This window comes from Myxine glutinosa, chromosome 8 (genome assembly GCF_964187855.1).
Source record: "Myxine glutinosa chromosome 8, kmMyxGlut1.1, whole genome shotgun sequence".
Lineage (NCBI taxonomy): Eukaryota > Metazoa > Chordata > Myxini > Myxiniformes > Myxinidae > Myxine > Myxine glutinosa.
The window spans coordinates 61148316-61168112 of record NC_136268.1 but is presented as its reverse complement, the minus strand read 5'-3'; the positions used below and the strand labels follow the sequence as shown (position 1 = coordinate 61168112).

Here is a 19797-nt window from a genome sequence, read left to right as displayed (position 1 = left end):
TTTTTTTTTGTTGTTGTTGTTTGCACGCATGTTTTTTTGCACCCACGTACGGGCACGCCCTAGGATGTTTACACACACACACCCCTACACAAATTTTTTTTTTTTTTTTTTTTTGGCAAGGAACGGGCACCCACGTACGGGCACGTCCTAGCTTATATATAGTACGGGCATGCCCTAGTAATAATAACAATGATAATCTATCTATAATTCCAGCAATCTCTGTGTGTGTGTGTGTGTGTCTGTGTGTCTGTGTGTCTGTGTGTGTGTTTGTTTGTTTGTCTGTGACCGCTGTTTCTCGACAACCACGGGTCCGATATACTTTAAACTTGCCAGGTATATTGCTGGGGACCCGAGGATGTGCCTTTTCAAGGTTTCATATTAATCGGAGAAGTAGTTACCGAGCTATGTCCAAAAAACGATTCAACCAATCAGAGAGCAGCGAGCTATCACGTGTGCCGAACGTGGCGAACAGACTCTGCCTCGGACGGCACATTTGAGAGCGTATTCATTTATTTCCCGTCGGCAAACTATGTTGGCGCTATGTTGGCGTTAAACTATGTTTTAAAACTAATTAAAACTAATTTGCGATTCTTTCGCTTTGCGATGCGATTTGCGATTGCGTTAAACTCGCTCGGGCGTTAAACTATGTTTTAAAACTAATTAAAACTAATTTGCGATTCATTCGCTTTCCTGCGCGTTTGTGCACGCGATGGCGATTTCTTTACCAAACTCCGCAAGCCGTTAGCTTTGGACCAAACCATTTCATGTAAATAGAGGGGGGGGGGATTGTCACCGTACTCGCAAGCCGTTCGCTTTGGACCAAACCATTTCATGTAAATAGAGGGGGGGGATTGTCACCGTACTCGCAAGCCGTTCGCTTTGGACCAAACCATTTCATGTAAATAGAGGGGGGGGGGGGGGGGATTGTCACCGTACTCGCAAGCCGTTCGCTTTGGACCAAACCATTGCATATAAATAGAGGGGGGGGGGGGGATATACTTTTAGATATATATATAGTACGGGCATGCCCTAGTGTTGATAATGATAATAATAATAATAATAATGATAACAATAATGGTACATGATAATAATGGTACGTGAGTACGACGTCTATTAATTATGTACTAAGCAAATGTGAGTACTACGTCTATTAACTAGAACGGCACACAGTAGAGAGCATACATACATCCGCCTGGTTGGCCATATCACTCAATGGTGAAGAATCACTTTAAAAATTCTACGAGCTGGATCCGGATCCGGATCTTCACCAAAATTGAATGTATTCTTCCTTGTCACACACACAACCTGTCCACCAAGTTTCGTTCAAATCCATCCATAACTTTTTGAGATATCCTGCTATGCATCGTTTTTGGCCCCATCTCCCAATGGTGAAGAATCACTTAAAAAATTAAATAATTCTCATATCCGAATACATATTCAGATCTTCACCAAAATCGAATAGAATCGTCCTTGTCAGACACCCAACGGGTCCACCAAGTTTCGTCCAAATCCGTCCACAACTTTTTCAGATATCCTGCTGTGTATCGTTTTTGGCCCAATCTCCCAATGGTGAAGAATCACTTAAAAATTCTAGTAGCCGGATCCAAATCCTGATCTTCATCAAAATCTAATCATTTCGTCCTTGTCACATACGCTACATCTTTGCCAAATTTCGTCCGAATCCGTCCACAACTTTTTGAGATATTTTGTTCACAAACGGACAGACAAACGGACAGACAAAGGTGAAACTAGAATCCGGGCACTCGGTAGAGCGCATACCTTCGCCGCAGCTACTGTTCTGTACTTGGCATGGGAGTGTATGCGATGTGAAACTTTATGTGAAATGCGATCGATTTTTAAAAATCAGAATTTGAGCAAATCTGTTTCATTCGTCTGTTAATATGCCTCCCCGATTGACAAATCTGCAATTTGAATTTCATTTGAGGTTGAAATGATTGCGGGAGATCGCGTTATAGTGATGACGTCTTGGATGGACATCCTCTTCTTCAGTCGCTCATAACTTTGAGTGAAATACGATCGAGTTAAAAATAGTCAGAATTTGAGCAAATCTGTTTCATTCGTTTGTTAATATGCCTCATCTCTTGACAAATCTGCAATTATAATTTTTTTTGAGGTTGAAATGATCGCGGGAGATTGCGTTATAGTGATGACGTCCTGGATGGACATCTTCTTCTTCAGTCGCGCATAACTTTGAGTGAAATAAGATCGAGTTAAAAATAGTCAGAATTTGAGCAAATCTGTTTCATTCGTTTGTTAATATGCCTCATCTATTGTCAAATCTGCAATTATAATTTTTTTTGAGGTTGAAATGATCGCGGGAGATCGCGTTATAGTGATGACGTCCTGGATGGACATCTTCTTCTTCAGTCGCTCATAACTTTGAGTGAAATACGATCGAGTTAAAAATAGTCAGAATTTGAGCAAATCTGTTTCCCAAAATCTAATCAAATGTGTCCCGTATAATAACCAATCATCCCACCAAATTTCATGCAATTCGGTTGAATACTTTTTGAGTTATGCGATTAACATACACACACACAGACATACAAATAAATACACAGCGATCAAAACATAACCTTCCGCTTTTGCGAAGGTAAACATAATCTCCATCCACCTTTGGTGGCGGATGTAATTACGTACGAATCAAATGTGAGTACTACATCTATTAATTATGTACTAATGAAATGTGAGTACTACATATATTAATTATGTACTAATCAAATGTGAGTCCTACATCTATTAATTACATACTAATCAAATGTGAGTACACATCTATTAATTATGTACTAATCAAATGTGAGTAATACGTCTCTTAATTACGCATTCATAATGTGAGTTCTACGTGTATTAATTATTTACTAATGAAGTGTGAGTATTACATCTATTAATTACGTTTCACTGCAACATGAGTATGTCTATTAATTACATACTATTGAAATGTGAATACGTCTATCAATTACATACTGTTTCAACATGAGTTGGACTGTGACTACATCGATTAATTATGCCCATTAATTACGTACTATTGGAATGTACCTTTTAGACCTAGAGATACTTTAAACCGCATTATACCCTTCAGGCCTTTACATCCTTTAGACCGTTTACACTGTCTTCTTTCTACCCTTTAGACTTTTTTTGGACCCTTTAAACACTTAGACCTTGAGACCTTCACACTTTTCAGACCTTTTAAGATCCCTCAATACCCTGCAGACCCCTTTGACCTTTAGACCCTTTTGGGACGTTTTTAGACCCTTTATACCCCTTCAGATGATCCCAACCCTTTAGATCTCTTCGACATTTTAAGATCCCTTAGACACTTTAGAGTTTAGACAATTTTGACCCATTTAAACCTTTTCAGACCTTTCCAATTTTCAACCTTCAGATCATTTCACTTTTACAACTTTCCAGACCTTTGACCTTTACACATTTACAACTAGACCATTTAGACCTTTCAATTGCAAACAATCTTTTATTTAGTACATCCTTCCATTTATTTGCCGCACAAAATACACCACACAAAACAAGTCCTGTCGAGGGTGTGCCATCTCCGATTGCTTTTTCTTGTTTATCTATTGCAATTATTTTATCAAAAGTCATGTGGAACAATTTTCTTCAACCTCTGAGTGTATTGATGAAAGAATGAATGTTTATAATCCTGATTAATAATTTGGTGAGAACAATTAATTTAGCACAAAGATGCACAAATTTGTGGTTATTGAATATCGTGTAATGTGTTTCCAGCATAAGATGTACTTGTGCATTATTTTCTAGCCTACTGTTTATTAGGAAATTACTTTGTCAATTATGAATGTTCATATACTCACTCCTGGAGGTTGCTTTTCCAGACATCAATGGCTATATCGTTATTTTCAGCATTAGAATCACCTTGTTTGTTGCTCTTTCGATTGAACTTTGTTTTCACATTAAGCAGGGCCTGCAAAACACAAATGCCCTATTATAACAACATATCCAAAATGAAACTTGAAAATACAATGTTGAAAAGAGAAAAGTAATATTGCATTCATTATTATAACGTCTCTATTGACTGTAATTATGCAAACATTAATGCAAACAAACTAAACATCAATTAATGCAATTATGCAAACAGACTTCAAAATCTACACATGGTATATTATAGATGGCATTATTTCTGTCAAAAGTATGTAGTGTCAAAAGTATACGATTGTGAAGCCAAGTATATTAGCCAAACATCCAAACACTTAACCGAACACCAACAAGCTGTAAGGCGACAAGATGGGTAGACATACACACCAACACATGTTCTTCTCATGGAATCAGAACAATTTCCTTGGCACAGGATAATTAAGTGTGAACTGCGAGATTATCGACGCCTGGTACTCCTGTGAAAACTCCTTCAACCGCCACATCGACTTGCATCCCACATACAAATCACTACGCAATCAATTACAACGTCAACAAAAACGGCAGTCATTCGAATTCAGGGAATCCCTGTGATTGGTGAGGGCTTGGACCAATCCATGACGTGAACCGTCCCCAACCAACGGAACTTAACGGCGTCACCACCACAGCACTCTCAACACCTCTGAGGAACAGAACTAGTTTCTGACTGCTATCTCCACACATGGGTGGATTTCAGGAGATGGAACAAAGGAAGACCTACCCAGTCTAAAAGTATCCACCTCGTGTGTGTGTTTTGTGTATCAGCTCCTCCATGAGCCTTAGATCATGCAAATAAAAAACATTGCCTCAACCAAAAATGACAACAGTACTTTTACTATGCCTCCCCAATTATCTTTGCCATCCATTAATTTTCAGCACAACCACTAAATAATTTCTCCTACCTGTATTAATTATAGTGTAAAAACCACCGTTTAGAGGCCATTTTCCCCCGCAAAGCGGGGGTTGGCCTTTTTCGGGGACCGTGGTTGTTGTTGTTTTCTGGTCCCCTTTTTGAAGCAATGTTTTACGGCCGGATGCCCTTCCTGCCGCCAACCCTGTTTGTCGCCTTTTTACGACACACAGGGAATTACCAGTGAACTGGTACTCAAATTTGCCGACCTCGGAAGGATGACAGGCTGAGTCAACCCCCCTGGCGTTAATTCAGCGATCGACCGGGATTCGAACCCAGGATCCTTGGATCCTAAGCTGACACCCTAGCCGCTAGCCCAACATCAGGCTAAAACCAGGCAATTATAGTGTACTACCCCTAAATAAGGCAGGCTAAAACCCATGGCCTCTGCTTGTCATTCTGGTGTTTTTTTTTTTGCCCAGCTGATTAATAAGCTACAACAATTTGATACCGCAAACTGTTGAGGCCAATTTTTAATTAATGCATTTAAGTAGTGTGAAAATATAACGACAAAAAATAATGCTGTTCGAGTTAGTGTGAATAAAAAAGTGAATAAAAACCAATCAAATTTTTAAAAAGTGCTTCATCTGCAAAATTGTTTTTTGTCCAAAAAGTACAGTGCCTTCAGAAAGTATTGACACCCCTTGACACTTTTCACATTTTGTTGCGCTACAGCCTGAATTAAAAATGGATTGAATTGAGATTTTATTTCACACATAATACCCCATAATGTCAAAGTGGAATTTTATTATTAGAAATTTTTACAAAATAATTAAAAATGAAATTCAGAAATATCGAATTTACATAAGTATTCAACCCCCTGAGTCAATACAGTAGAAGCACCGTTGGCAGCGATTGCAGCTTCAAGTCCTTTTAGATATGTCTGTATCAGCTTTGCACATCTGGATTTGGGGAGTTTCTCCCATTCTTCATTGCAGATTTGCTCAACCTCTGTCAGGTTGGCTGCAGAGTGTTTTTGACCAGTTGAACAGCAATTTTCAAGTCTTTCCACAGATTCTCAATGGAATTCAAGTATGGGCTTTAGCTGGGCCAATCAAGGACTTTCATGTTATTGGTCTGAAGCCATTCCATTGTTGCTTTGGCTGTATGCTTGTGGTTATTGTCCTGTTGGAATGTAAATCTTCACTGCAGTCTAAAGTCTTTTGCACTCTAAAGCAGGTTCTCCTCACGAATTTGCCTGTATTAGGCTGCATTCATTGTTCCCTCTATCTTTACAAGTCTCACAGTCTCTGCTGCTGAAAAGTATCCCCATAGCATGATGCTGCCACCACCATGCTTCACAGCATGGATGATGTTAGATGGGTGATGAGCTGTGCTCAGTTTCCGCCAGACATAGCACTTTGCATTCAGACCAGAGAGTTAAATTTTTGTCTCATCAGACTACATAATATTTTACCTCGTGCTCTCAGAGTATTTCCCATCCATTTTTGCAAACTCCACGTGTGCTGTCATGTGTCGTTTTCTCAGGAGTGGCTTCCGTCTGGCTACTCTGCCATAAAGCCTAGATTTATAATGCGCAGCAGGGACTGTTGTCCTTCCGGCAGGTTCTCCCATCTCAGTCGAGGAACTCTGTAGTACTATGTGAGTGGTCATTTGATGATCAAAGGAAATTGGATGCACCTGAGCTCAATTTGGAGGTTCATAGAAAAGGGGTTGAAAACTTATTGACTCAAGACATTTCAGCTTTTCATTTTGAATTATTTGTAAAAAATCTTAAAAACAAATTATTCCACTTTGATATTATGGGGTATTATTTGTAGACCAGTGACAAAAAAATCTCAATTTAATCCATTTGAAATTCAGCCTGTAACACAACAAAATGTGAAAAGTCAAGGGGTGTGAATATTATCTGAAGGCACTGTATCAGCACCAATTTGTAACATCCGCAACCGAAGGTAGACTAAGATTTATGTATTCACCGCTGTTTGTCTGTGCACATGATATCTCGAAAAGTTATGGGCAGATTCTGATGAAACTTGTTGGACAGGTTGGGTGTGTGACAAGGATAAATCTAATCAATTTTGGTAAAGATCCGGATCCGGACACTAGAATTTTAATTTTTTTAAAGTGATTCTTTACCTTTGAGAGATGAGGCAAAAACAATATATAGCACAATATTTAAAAACGTGAAAGGATTTGGAAGACACCTGGTGGACAGGTCGGGTGTGTGACAAGAACAAATTAATTATATTTTAGTGAAGATCTGGATCTGTATACTAGGATTTTAAAAGTGATTCTTCACCATTGAAATATAGGGCCAACAACGATGTATAACACCATCTTTCAAAAGCTTGTGGACTGGCCATGACAAAACCTAATGTACGAGTTGGGTCGGTGATAAGAACAAGCCGATTCGATTTTGGTTAAGAGCCAGATTCAGATCCGGCCTATCAGTTTCACAAAATGTGATCTTTTCATCCTGGCGGAGGTGTGCGCTCCACCAGGTGCTGTTTTGGTTTTCAAGATGTTTCGTTTGCTCCATATCTAGATTATGACTTGACAATTAATGCAGAAAACACTTATTGTCTCTACTTTCGTAGTATCTGGGTCTGGAAAAAAAAAGTCTTGAAAAGATGGGGGGTGGGAGGAGAGAGAAAGGGCACCACTTTGCATCAGAGTTTGTGGCCCGCAGTAATGGAGTAAGTAAGTTATGGAGTGGCATCACAAAAAGTGAATTTACCTAACAGCTTGTACCTATTAATTATAAGGCCGATTATTTAATGTGCAAAAATAACACCAGGCGGGTTTACTGGGCCTGTCTTCCTTCCGAGGTCGGTACAAAGAGTCAAAGCTAGCTGGGAACTGTGGGCCTGTCGAGTATCCTGTGTCAGACTGGCGACCCAGGATTTTCATCAGGATTCAGAATCAGGATTTTCCTTCAAACCAATGAAACTGCCTCGACAGCCTTATGTGCATGACGGTGCGAGAAGGACTACTATATAAATTGAACAAACAATGCTCATGAAAATGCCCTGAAAAGATTGTGAGTCCTTGAAATTATAGAGCATTCTGTCATACCATTTCCCCACCCCCTCTCTCTCTTTACAAGAGAAAGGCTCATGAAAGAGCAATGTTAAATTTACAATGGAGTCGTGGGACAATAATTGGACCCAACTAATAAAAGAATAAATGAACAGGACATGAAGAGAGGGAGAGAGAGAGAGAGCGCGAGAGAGAGCGAGAGAGAGCGAGAGAGAGCGAGAGAGAGCGAGAGAGAGAGCGAGCGAGAGAGAGCGAGCGAGAGAGAGAGAGAGTGTGTGTGTGAGAGAGTGAGAGAGAGAGTGAGAGAGAGAGTGAGAGAGAGAGTGTGTGAGAGAGTGAGAGAGAGAGTGAGAGAGAGAGAGGTATAAGAGGAGGAAACACTGAAACCAGAAAGTAAGAGGCTTGGGTTTGTTCGGGTAAAATGGGGTAATAAAGATGATGGGTCAGGCTGGGGGATTACACGAGGTGGTGATTGTGCACTGCCTGGAGGGAAGAATGGGAAAGAACAGCCTCTGGAAAGTAGTTTCATAGACAGAAGAAGCAAGCAACAAAGTAGTTTAGGTGTGCCGTCATCCTGGATTTTGGAAGTTTAACAAGGAGAAAGTTACAGAAAGAATGTGTACATGCTGGAGTTGCTGGGGAATGTGGTACTGGGAAAGCAGAGGGAGCAATGCTGGAGAATAGAGGGTAAAAAATAGACACCACCGAGCTGCCTGCAATGTGAGAGCAACACTCCTATAGCTTCGCCGTCATCATGGATATTTTAATACCGAGTAAAATCCATCAAATGCAGCCCTGATTAAATCTGAGAGCATCATTACTTCTGCTTCTAGCTAACCTAGGTTTGACCTAATCCTGCTTTTGTATTGGAGCTTTCTCATGGAGACAAGGCATTAGTGCTGCTCGGATACCTTGTTACATCCCCTAATGTAGGCTTAAATTTGTATTTTTAACTCAGGGCAATTGGCATATCTAAATAATGGGTTACACAAAATGGCCGACCAATATATTTTTCAAAAGACAGAAAGATATAGATTTAATTAAATAAATAAATAAACAAATAGTACCTTGAAAAGATATCCACTGACCTTTTTGATCAAGTCTGACAGTTCAAACTCGCTTTTCTTCTTGGACAGGTCTTCTTTAACCTCTGAGTAAGTGTCGTTAATAATGGCCAAAAACATGTTCTGCAAGGAAGCCAGCAATTGCATTTATATAGGTTGGCCATTCAAAATGTTCTCGGAACGAAATACTCACAATAATTCAATAAATGCCAACTTTTTATCTTTCAATATGTAAGTTGAAGTAAGAAAAAAAAATCTAAACTCTCCGTATATACTTATATATTGAAAAATGAAAATATTGGCATGTCTTAGAATTATGTCACTATGTCGTTCGGAGAACAAGAAAAGCTCTGATACATCAGATTATTTTGTGTTTAGATCAAACACGCATTGTATCAGATGATATTACTCTTGTAAGAGCAATTCACAACACTTTTTCAAATCAGATTAAATTACAGCAGCTTGATGAAATTATTTTATATTTGCTGATTCACCATATTAGTCAGCAAAAAATTAATAAACATGTGCACACTCTCTTTTGAAATAAATAATTAATCTAGTGTATGGCAACATTAAGCTAATACATCTGTACAACGACTTTGAACCAACTTTACAACCCGCTGTAGTAACAGTAGTGGGCCAGATGTAGTGATTTGGTTACCAGCAGTACGAAGAAAACAAAGAAGACGTAAGTGGTGAAGTAGATCGGACCCAGGATGCGGTTAGCATTCTCGATGGCAGGGAAGTCAAAATCACCCAAGATTATACGGAACTGAGTAAATCTGCAGCAGAGTAAACAAGAAACGCTCTTCAATGAAGAATGAACTACAGAGGTTTTGCAGCTGATATCACTGCAAATCTTAGCTCACCATTTTTCCAGGCACTTGTTAGCTTGAGAAATGCTTCCAGTGCATTACATACAATGCATTACATACAATGATTGATTACTCATACAATGCTACTTTTCCTGCATTCGTTTCATCTGTGTATGTTCCTCCTTTCAATTCCATTTCTATATTTTCCTTTCGTCTCTTCTCTCTCCTTATACAGTCAGGGCCAAAAATATTGGCACCCTTGCAATTTTTTCAAATAACTCACAATTTTCTCCAAAAATGAGTTGAAATTGACAAAAGTAATGGGTCTCCACAATTCTTTATTTCACTGCTAATATTACGGAACCTTTGTTTTTGATTCAGAACTTAATATATGCTTTTAAATCAGAAAATAAAAAGAAATGGCATTGACAAAATTATTCACACCCAGGACTTCACATTTGGTAGCACGGCCTTTGGGCAAAATAACTGCAGTCAGGCGCTTCCTATAGCCATGAATGAGCTTCCGACACCTCTCTACTGGCCCACTCTTCTTGTGCAAACTGCTCCAGTTCTCCCAGATTTGAAGGGTTTCTTCTCCCAACTGCAGCTTCCAGATCTCCCCACAGGTGTTCAATGGGATTTAGATCTGGACTCATTGCTGGCCACTTCAGAACAGTCCAGCGTTTTGTCTTGAACAATTACTGGAGGCTTTCTGAAGTGTGTTTGGGATCATTGTCCTGCTAAAACACCCATGACCTTCGACGAAGACCCAGCTTTCTGACACTGGGTTGAACATTGCGCTCCAAAATGCCTTGGTATTCAAGGCACCAAGTGATAGAGGCAGCACAGCAACCCCAAAACATCACTGAACCTCCTCCATGTTTGACTGTAGGGAAGGTGTTCTTTTCTTTGAAGGCTTCATTTTGTTTTCTGTAAACATAGAGATGATGTGCTTCACCAAAAAGCTCTAATTTAGTCTCATCTGTCCACAGGACATTCACCCAGAAGGATTTGGCTTGTTCAGTTGTGTTTTGGCAAACTTCAGTCGGGCTTTCTTATGTCTCTCTTTCAACAGTGGGGTCTTCCTGGGTCTCCTACCATAGAACCTGCTTTCATTGAGTTGGTGACGGATGGTGCGAGTTGAGACTGTCGTACCTTGTGTCTGAAGGTCAGCTTGAATCTGTCTGGCAGTTGATCAAGGTGCTTTCTCCACCATTCGAAAATCCTTCGCTGCAATCATCGATCAAGCTTTCTCGTGCGGCCATGTCCAGGGAGGCCTTAAACTTCCTGATAACATTACGTATGGTGCACACAGGAACATCAAGGTCTCTAGAGATGGACTTGTCACCTTGAGATTGTCCATGCTTGGCTGCAATCTTGTGTCTGACCTCCTCAGACAATTCTCTGATTTTCTTTATTTTCTCCATGCTCATTGCGGAACGCACAGTGACACAAAACAGCAGAATGACTCCTTTTCTCTATTCAAACTGGTTGAACAAGTGATTCTTATATTGCAGGCACCTGCAACTCACCACAGGTGAGTTCAATTCCAAAGTAAAGGAGAATCACCTCCTTGAAATCCAATTATTTCTAACAACTTCTAAAAGGTGCCAATAATATTGTCCATGCCATTTTAGGATTCCTGTGTGGAATAAGCTAAGATTTTGTAATTTTTTCAGCGTTTTTGTTTTGTTCCACTGCAAACAAAAGAAATTCATATGTAGATACCAAAAGATTTTTTAATTTCAACAATTTTCTGGAAGAAATGGTGCATTATTTGAAAAAAGTGCAAGGGTGCCAATATTTTGTGCAAAAAAGTGCAAGGGCCACAACTGTATATACCTGCAACTTCTACTGCCACTTGTAAAAAAACATCTCTTCAATCCTCATTCATTTTTTCTTTCCTCTCTGTCACTCAGTATTCCCTCAAGATCACATAGTCCATTCCAGAAACCCATTCCTTATTATTATCTGCATGTGAAAACTTGAAGATACTTTTACTTATTAATTTGTCCTTTCTCTTGTTTGGGAAATTACCCCCAGAGTCTATTATTTTGCATTAAGTTCGAATCTCAGCCCAGCTGTAATCTGTCACGCTTGTGCTTTACCTGCCAGGTGACATCAATGTGTGTACCATCCCTCAGATGGACGTTAAACTGGGTGTCCCATCTGCCAGATTTGTTGGTGGATGTTAACGATTTCAAAAGTGGCAGAGTTTGGTGCCGGCACCTTGAACAAATTCAAAATCCTGTCACCCTCAGTCGAACGCCAGGCCTAGCCAGCTGCTCCGTAAAAGCCTTTTTATTATTTATTTATTTATTTTGTGTACAGTACAAAGTCGAGGCTCGTGTAAGAGCTAAAAGCTCGTGTAAGACTTGACAAGACTCGTGTAAGGCTCATGTAAGACTTGCCGCATAAACGTTTCCCCGCTGACCCTACAAGAAGGTGGGATTGATTGGGCCTGTTAAAGTACCGTAAAATGGGGTGAATAGGGACAGCAAGGTGAATAGGGACACAAACTGAAAAAAAGTTCGGAAACTTTTTTCGCTGAAAATTGATAACCATACTGATTTGTTGATATTTGGGTTGAAAGTGTTCTCTTGTTTTTTTAAAAAGCAACTTATAGTCCCTATTAACCCCATATATGGGTTACATAGGAATAAATAGGATTTTTATGGCTGTCCCTATTTCTTGATTATTATTTTTTTGTATTAATGACCGTCCCTATTCACCCGTAAAACGGGGTGAATAGGGACAGCCATAAAAATCCTATTTATTCCTATGTAACCCATATATGGGGTTAATAGGGACTATAAGTTGCTTTTTAAAAAAACAAGAGAACACTTTCAACCCAAATATCAACAAATCAGTATGGTTATCAATTTTCAGCGAAAAAAGTTCCGAACTTTTTTTTCAGTTTGTGTCCCTATTCACCTTGCTGTCCCTATTCACCCCAGTTTACGGTAGTCGTAGTAGTAGTAGTAGTAGTAGTAGTGCTTTTGTTGGAAAGGTTACAGAGATTTGCGTTCAGAGCTCATGCAAGCTCAGGCAAACATATGTTCCCAGTTTAATGTCGCTCAATTCCTCATCTCTGCAAGTCCATGGTTTGAACTACAGTAGACAAGGTAAGTAGTAGTAGTAGTAGTAGTAGTCGTAGTAGTAAATTCTGTTGTGTGTAGTAACATATCATGTCACTTCCAAGTCAACTCATCCACACTCCTCCCCATCACACAAATTAACTCTCCGCAACAAATCTTTTACAAGTTTTGTTTTTTACATATTTCCTGACAGATAAGAACATGATAAGCATCAATCTTATACACAACTTCTGTCTCCAACTCCAATCTATAAGGTGTAGCGTTTGCTATTCCACAGTGTCACAGAGGGTTCTGAGAGTGTTTCTGTTGCTTGTTAATATCACAAACTCAGCAAATATGTTTTCATGAAATAAATATTGCTGTGATGCTTTACAATGGTAATAAAGCTGCGGCAAGAAGAATGCCAGTGCCCCATCACACTATCACATGCCTTAAAGACCTCTCATGTAAGAGGTCATGTGTGAAACAATTACTCAGTGAGAGTTTCTTATAATTGGTGAAACAACCATCTTACTCTTTAACGACACTAGGGTCCACAAATCCAGACGATCCACATCCACATTCACATAAATTGCTGATAGTTTAGGGTAGTGCTAAAAAGTAAAATAGGCTTGCTCTATCTATCGATATTACTACAACGGATTTCACCGACGATCTGTATTTATTCCCAATTATTTCACCTTGAAAAGCTTCACTATTAATCTGTTGTGAAAAATTATTGCCATGGCAGACTTACATGCAATTGCTGAATGTGCTGAAATCCTTTACTTGGATGCCAAAGATGAGGTATCCCAACTGTGCATATGCAAAGAAGATGATGAAGAACATAACGGCAAAGCCAAGAATATCTTTTGCGCATCGTGCCAACGTGGAGGAAAGCTGCGTCATCGTTTTATTGAAGCTCACGTATTTAAAAACCTAAAAAAACACAGGAAAACATACACAGCAAAACTGTCAACACCAACATTCGATTCAATGAACATAACGTTGATTGAAGCATGGTAACTCCCGCGAGAATCAAAGAGAAGCTGATGTATCAGGAGTAAACTCTGCTTTAGAGCAAAAGAGGGCGATGGTGGAGTAGCTACGGATGATGTATGGTGGGAATGGGACGTCTCCTGTGCAACGCTGGCAAAACCTGGGCAATTGGCCAAAGCTCATTAGTAAAATCTGAAAAATGCACACGACAATTTTGGTAATATTATAAATTCTATACAATTACAAACAGCATCGAAAAGGTGACACAAATGAGATACTGAATAATTTAAGAAAAAAGCTATTTATTTGTCAATATATGTGTAGTTAATTCACAAGAAAATGTAAAAGAAAATGTCTTGGATGTGAGTGTCTCATTTGTTCATCCAGTCCATATTCTTTATTTATTTTGCAAGCTTATGAACCATGCCATGTCATATATATATATATATTCTAAGTTGGCTCGGCTCGCTGCGCATCGTTACAGAGGAGTGGGCTTGTTTTAGCTGAGGATAATGACTGTACCAGTGTACCTGAGTTGCTGTGTTGTCATGATTTTCACCAATCATAATACAAACAATTACTTTGCACAAATGTATTTGTAATATACGTGACATTACATTTTATAAACAAGAAAGAGCAATCTGGATTCAGAAATAGATTGCAGACCCTCGCCAGGACGTATTTTCAGTGGTTTTTACGGCTTTTGTGTTAAAACAAATATGGCGACCGAACCACGTGACCAATGATGTCATCATTTTTTTTTTCTCCACCAACTTATCCCTTGATGATGCTCAATAAATTTCATCTTGATCGGACGACGTTTTTCACTTGTCGAATTATGACGTCATAATGGAGGCACCTATGACATCATCATTAACGTGTGTTATTCCACATGGAGAGCTCTTTACAATGAGCCTTGTCTCCATTTTTTCTATTCAGCGCTTTCGGAGATATAGAGGTGCAAAGTTTTTCGGTTTTTCCAAGATGGCAGCCGAACCACGTAACCTATGACGTCATAATTATCATTAAAAGCTTATACCAGTGGAGTTGCACCTATGGTGAAAATTTCCTGTCAATCGGACCAACGGTTGCAGAGAAAATCATATTTATTCTGTGCGGACAAACAGACAAACAAACAGACTCAAATGCAATACCCTCTCCTCTGGCGAGGGGAAAATTTGAAGTTGAAGATTTAAGTTGAAAAAAAAATATATTTTTTTTAATTACAAAAAAAAAAAACATTTCTACATTTTTTCAAAAAGAATACCCTTAGGACATACACCCGGGAGAGATAGGTGCATACCAGAAGTTTGGTACGATTTCATAAAATTTGAGGGAGTAGTTAAAACAACACAGACAGACACTGCACAGATATATATATATATATATATATATATATATATATATATATATATATATATATATATATATATATATATATATATATGTATATATATGTATATATATATATATATATATATATATATATATATATTTTTTTTTTTTCAAAGGCTCTTTTGCCTAAACAGTTTTATAGGCTCTTCCTATGAGGCATAGGCACTCACTCTGTTTCTCCAGAGAGACCATCTGTCGAACCCTCCCACCAATCCTCTTGAAGAAGGTCAGTCACTCAAACTTTTCGGTCCTCACTATCAGCAATGATCTCTCTTGGGCAAACCTCATATCAACATTTGCCTCCAATTGTCTGTGATGCAAGGCCTTTCCTTGTCACATCTGAACTTTTATTTACTTACAAGATCTTCATCTACAGCTTGATGGAATACTACTGTCACCCCTGCCTCACATTACTCGGCTTGATGTCATGGATACCAAGGCCTTTTAATATCATTGATTTAACCGACATTGAAGCCGAGTCTCTGGGCCTATCTGTTTCACATCACAGACACTTGGGTGGTCTCTCTGCTATCTACCGCATCCTTTCAGGTCTTGTGCTTTCTGCCCTTTCTCTGCTACGTCACTCCCACGTTTCTGCAGGGTGCATGTGGTCTGCCAGTCAGGGACGCTCTTACCAATGGGGCAGCCTGGCAATTGCCCAGGGCACCATGCTAGGGGGCCCTGACGGCCGGTGTGGGTGATATACTATATGGCCAACTGAATAATCCATCAATTGTATCATCTTGTGTATATAATGAAAAATCCGATAGTGTTTTCATCATACTGTATTTCAATTTTCTCGGAAAGCAAAATATTCCAACAACAAGCTCCAGATGTCTACCTTCCCTTCACAAATGAGCTATTTTACTCACGTTCGCAGGTTATATTTATTTTATATATTTAATTATACATATTTAATGTTATATATTTTTAATAACACCTACACGTCGACACGTGATCGATCTAGCTAATACTATTTGTCGGTTGTAATTTTTTTTTTCAAAAATGATACGCACCCGTCATCAATTGAGCTGTCATTATTTTATGGCCTTCCTCGGCTAAGTTAGCCAGAAGCAATGAAAGGAAATTATCCAAGTGGGGCAGAAAAACGAGAAAAATACAATCAGAGTATAAATTACATGAAAGTTTACAAAAAGTTATTAATTTCTTCAAAAGTAAAACCGAGAATGAAGCAGCAGCAGCAGCGTTAATGTTGGGACTCACAGGTAAAAACATGTCTACCTTACTAACCTCATTCTTTCCTAGTTATAGATCGAGTACGTTGTTTTTCGAGCCCAATACAATCCACTCACACTGAGATGTCAAATTAATCTCAACTCATTACATTCCTATTATAATATAAATGTTCTTTTTTATAGTAATAGGTCGACGTTTTCTGTATGGTTTTGATGAATATTGGAGAATAGAGTAAAATCAAATCACAAACTCTGGTGTGTTCATGAAGGGACAGGCATTGTTCTTGTTCAGAGTGGATTGGCTGGGAATAAAGCGGGTGCAGGGTGGAAGGATCCCATCCTTGACTTTTGCCCAGAGTCCCAGAATCACTAAGACTGCCACTGCTGCCAGTAACCACCTTTTTGGTGAAACTCCCAAAATCCAGACTCACTAACTATTGTGTTACAATAATAACAAAAAATTTGCACGAAAAATTTGCAAATTTGCGAAATAATGTTTGAACTTTTCATGTCACTTTTTGTCGAGGAAAACCATTGTAACCATTTTTAAATGATTCGGTAACTTATTTAATCGGAAAATCGTGTTTGAAAATCGGTTAAAACGATATTCATTTATGTACCAGTTCATTCATTTTAGGTGGTGCAGGATCAGAAGAGGACAAAGTGTAATTAAAATAATCCATTTAACACTTTGATATAACTCAATGTTCATCGGACGTTTAATAGAAACCCCTAAACCTAACCCTAAAGTGGGTCCAGTACCTAAGTAAAACGTTTAGGGAACGTTTTCCTGCAACAATGAAATAATGTTGTTGTAAAACGTTTTCACAACGTTGTTTCAACGTTTTTCACGTTACTTAACAAAATGGCAGAAAATGCGTTTTTTCCACCTCCACCAACATCTCCCACAACTGGAATATTCGCAAAGTTGAGCGGAATGTTTGTAGATCACAACACATCGATTGGTATAACGTCAGTCTAGAACCTAACTAAAACGTTTAGGGAACGTTTTTCTGCAACATTCAAATAACGTTGTTGTAAAACGTCCCCACAACGTTGTTTAAAGGTTAACATGTTTGAAGGTAAAAGTAAAACGTCCTTAAAACATTTATAGAACGTTGTTTTTTTCGTTACCTAATTACGATGTTCCAGCAACGTTGTGATTACGTTATGTGTTTGCCGGGTGCTCACCTCCACTCATTCGTTGCTCTTTTGTCCCACCTGTGGAATCAACTTGCTCAGTCTCGTCAATCTAATTTTCCCTCCATGGCTTCAAGCCAGCTGTTCACCACCATCTCCCATCCACAACCATGATCTTTACTTCCCTCATTAATTCTCCCCATGCCAACCTCTTTCTCTGTTTCCAACTTTTCTTTCCACTTCTGTGATTGAGAGTTTGTCGCTGCGCTGCATCCATCATGCTCACCCCTGTGCCCTCCCATTATCTCATTTTTCCTAACATCCTTATTTCTCCGTCTCCCTTTATTTTGCCTCTCAACCCTGCTATTGTTGTGCCCCCCCCCCCTCTTTATACTGTTCCTCTTGTTCTGTTACATCATGATCTGTTCTGTGTTCTCGATCCTCCATGAGCTTCGGCACTGTATACAAGAAAAAATATTCTCAAAAACTGAAAAAGGAAAACAAAAACGTTTTATAGGGGAAAAAACAAAAACTCATTCTGCCTGTTAGTCCTTCCCTCACTCATTCTGTAACCCATTGCTTCTCAATGCATCTTCCTTTGTTCTTTCTGAAAAAAACAAATTGACATATTCGAAGCTTTTATTGTTATTTTAAAATGATTCTTCGCCCTTTAATGAAAGATCCAAAACAAGCTGCCTTCTTTTTCTTTTTCAGACATGTTCTGTTCATTTTCTGGCTAACATGCAAGTCTGCTCACCATGCCTTGTCATCGTGAACATACAGCACTACTTTCCTTTGTGCTTTCAAAAACCCTTTTTTTTTTTCATCGCTGTGGAAAAGCATGTCTTACTTCGACAGAATTGGGGATCAACAAGAAAAGTGCAGCCAGTCTGAAAAAGACACCAGCTCATGACCGTTAACACATTCCTCTTTATACCACCCACATGCCCTGCAACCAGCTTGTGGCCTACAGCCTTCACCATGCACCCCATGGCCCCAACCGTACCTCACAACCCCGCACCACATCTGCCTCTCATCATCTGCTCCTACGTCCATCCATACAACAATATTCAAGGTCTCTGTTGTAATATTTTGAATCTCTCCATGAAGGATACTGCTGCAACTCCAAGCATTGCATATTTAACAGAAACGATCCACTCACTGCATGTCTGATCCAATTCCTATGTGTCTCTCCCTGGTTACTCTTTCTGTTTTGACAGGCCACAAGCCCATTCAGGAAGGGGTGGTGCTGTCTATGTCAATAACTCTATTTCTCATTGTCCAATGTCCTCAACAGTCCCTCTTACCCTCTGGAATACCTCTGGCTGTGTATACCTCTCTGTAACATGCTGCACTGTGTGGTACACCATTCAGGCAATGATGATGACTTTTCATACAGATCACTTCCTCTCTTCTTTTTTTTTTTGTATACAGAATCGAGGCTCGTGTAAGAGCAAACACATTGAACATGAAAACATCCACAGACACATAAAACATGCAATGAAGGGAGCAAGAGACAAGAGGGTGAGAGAGGGAAGTACACAAGCACAACAACAGTAGAGAACAGGGACGTCGGTAGATCTGTGGAAAGGGGAAGGCTGGGGGAAGTGGGAGGGGTACATGGTATAAAGGAAATGAACACTTCGAGGAATTTCAGGAAAGAAGTTGGGGATTTAAAGAGACGGATTTGAGGTGTTTTAACGGGGGTGGAAAAGATCAAGGTTTTGGATGGGGGAAGATAAGAGATGGTGGTGAACAGCTGTTTTAAAGACCTGGAGGGAGGAGAGGGATTGAAGAGAGTGAAGGAGTTTGTTCCAGAGGCAGGAGAAAAGAGGAATGAAAGAGTGAATGTGAGCAGAGAGTCTTGATTTTGGCAGTTTCACCAGAAGAGGTTGCTGGCAGATCTTCTGCGTCCTACAGGAATATTTGGGGGAGAGAGCACAGACAGAACAGGGGGAGCAAGGCTGGAGAGGAGTCGGTAGAAGACAGAAAGACCACCTACCTGCCTGCGGTGAAAGAGAAAAAGGCCCTCAGAATCAGCTTCATCATGGTAGATTCCAATGATTCTGAATGTTTTGTTTTCAACCATGTGAAGCCGAGCTCGGTGTGAGGCAGGAGCACCAGCCCAGAGGGGAGAGCAGTATTCCATTGAGCTGCGGATGAAAGCTTTGTATGTGGTGAGGAGCTCAGAAGTGCCCAGAAAGGACTTTGCACAACGGAGGATGCCCAGTCGGCGACTCGCTTTGGAGGCCAGCT

General features: G+C 39.6%; 1 protein-coding gene across 1 annotated transcript in view; it reads right to left on the bottom strand.

Annotated features, from left to right (window-relative positions):
* Positions 1-19797, bottom strand: part of LOC137418077 (polycystin-2-like protein 1) — a 133701-nt gene that overhangs the window by 18915 nt on the left and 94989 nt on the right. Inside the window, 4 exon segments of the mRNA XM_078783327.1 lie at positions 3846-3955; positions 8944-9042; positions 9581-9701; positions 13569-13750. Coding sequence (XP_078639453.1) covers positions 3846-3955; positions 8944-9042; positions 9581-9701; positions 13569-13750 — 512 coding nt within the window.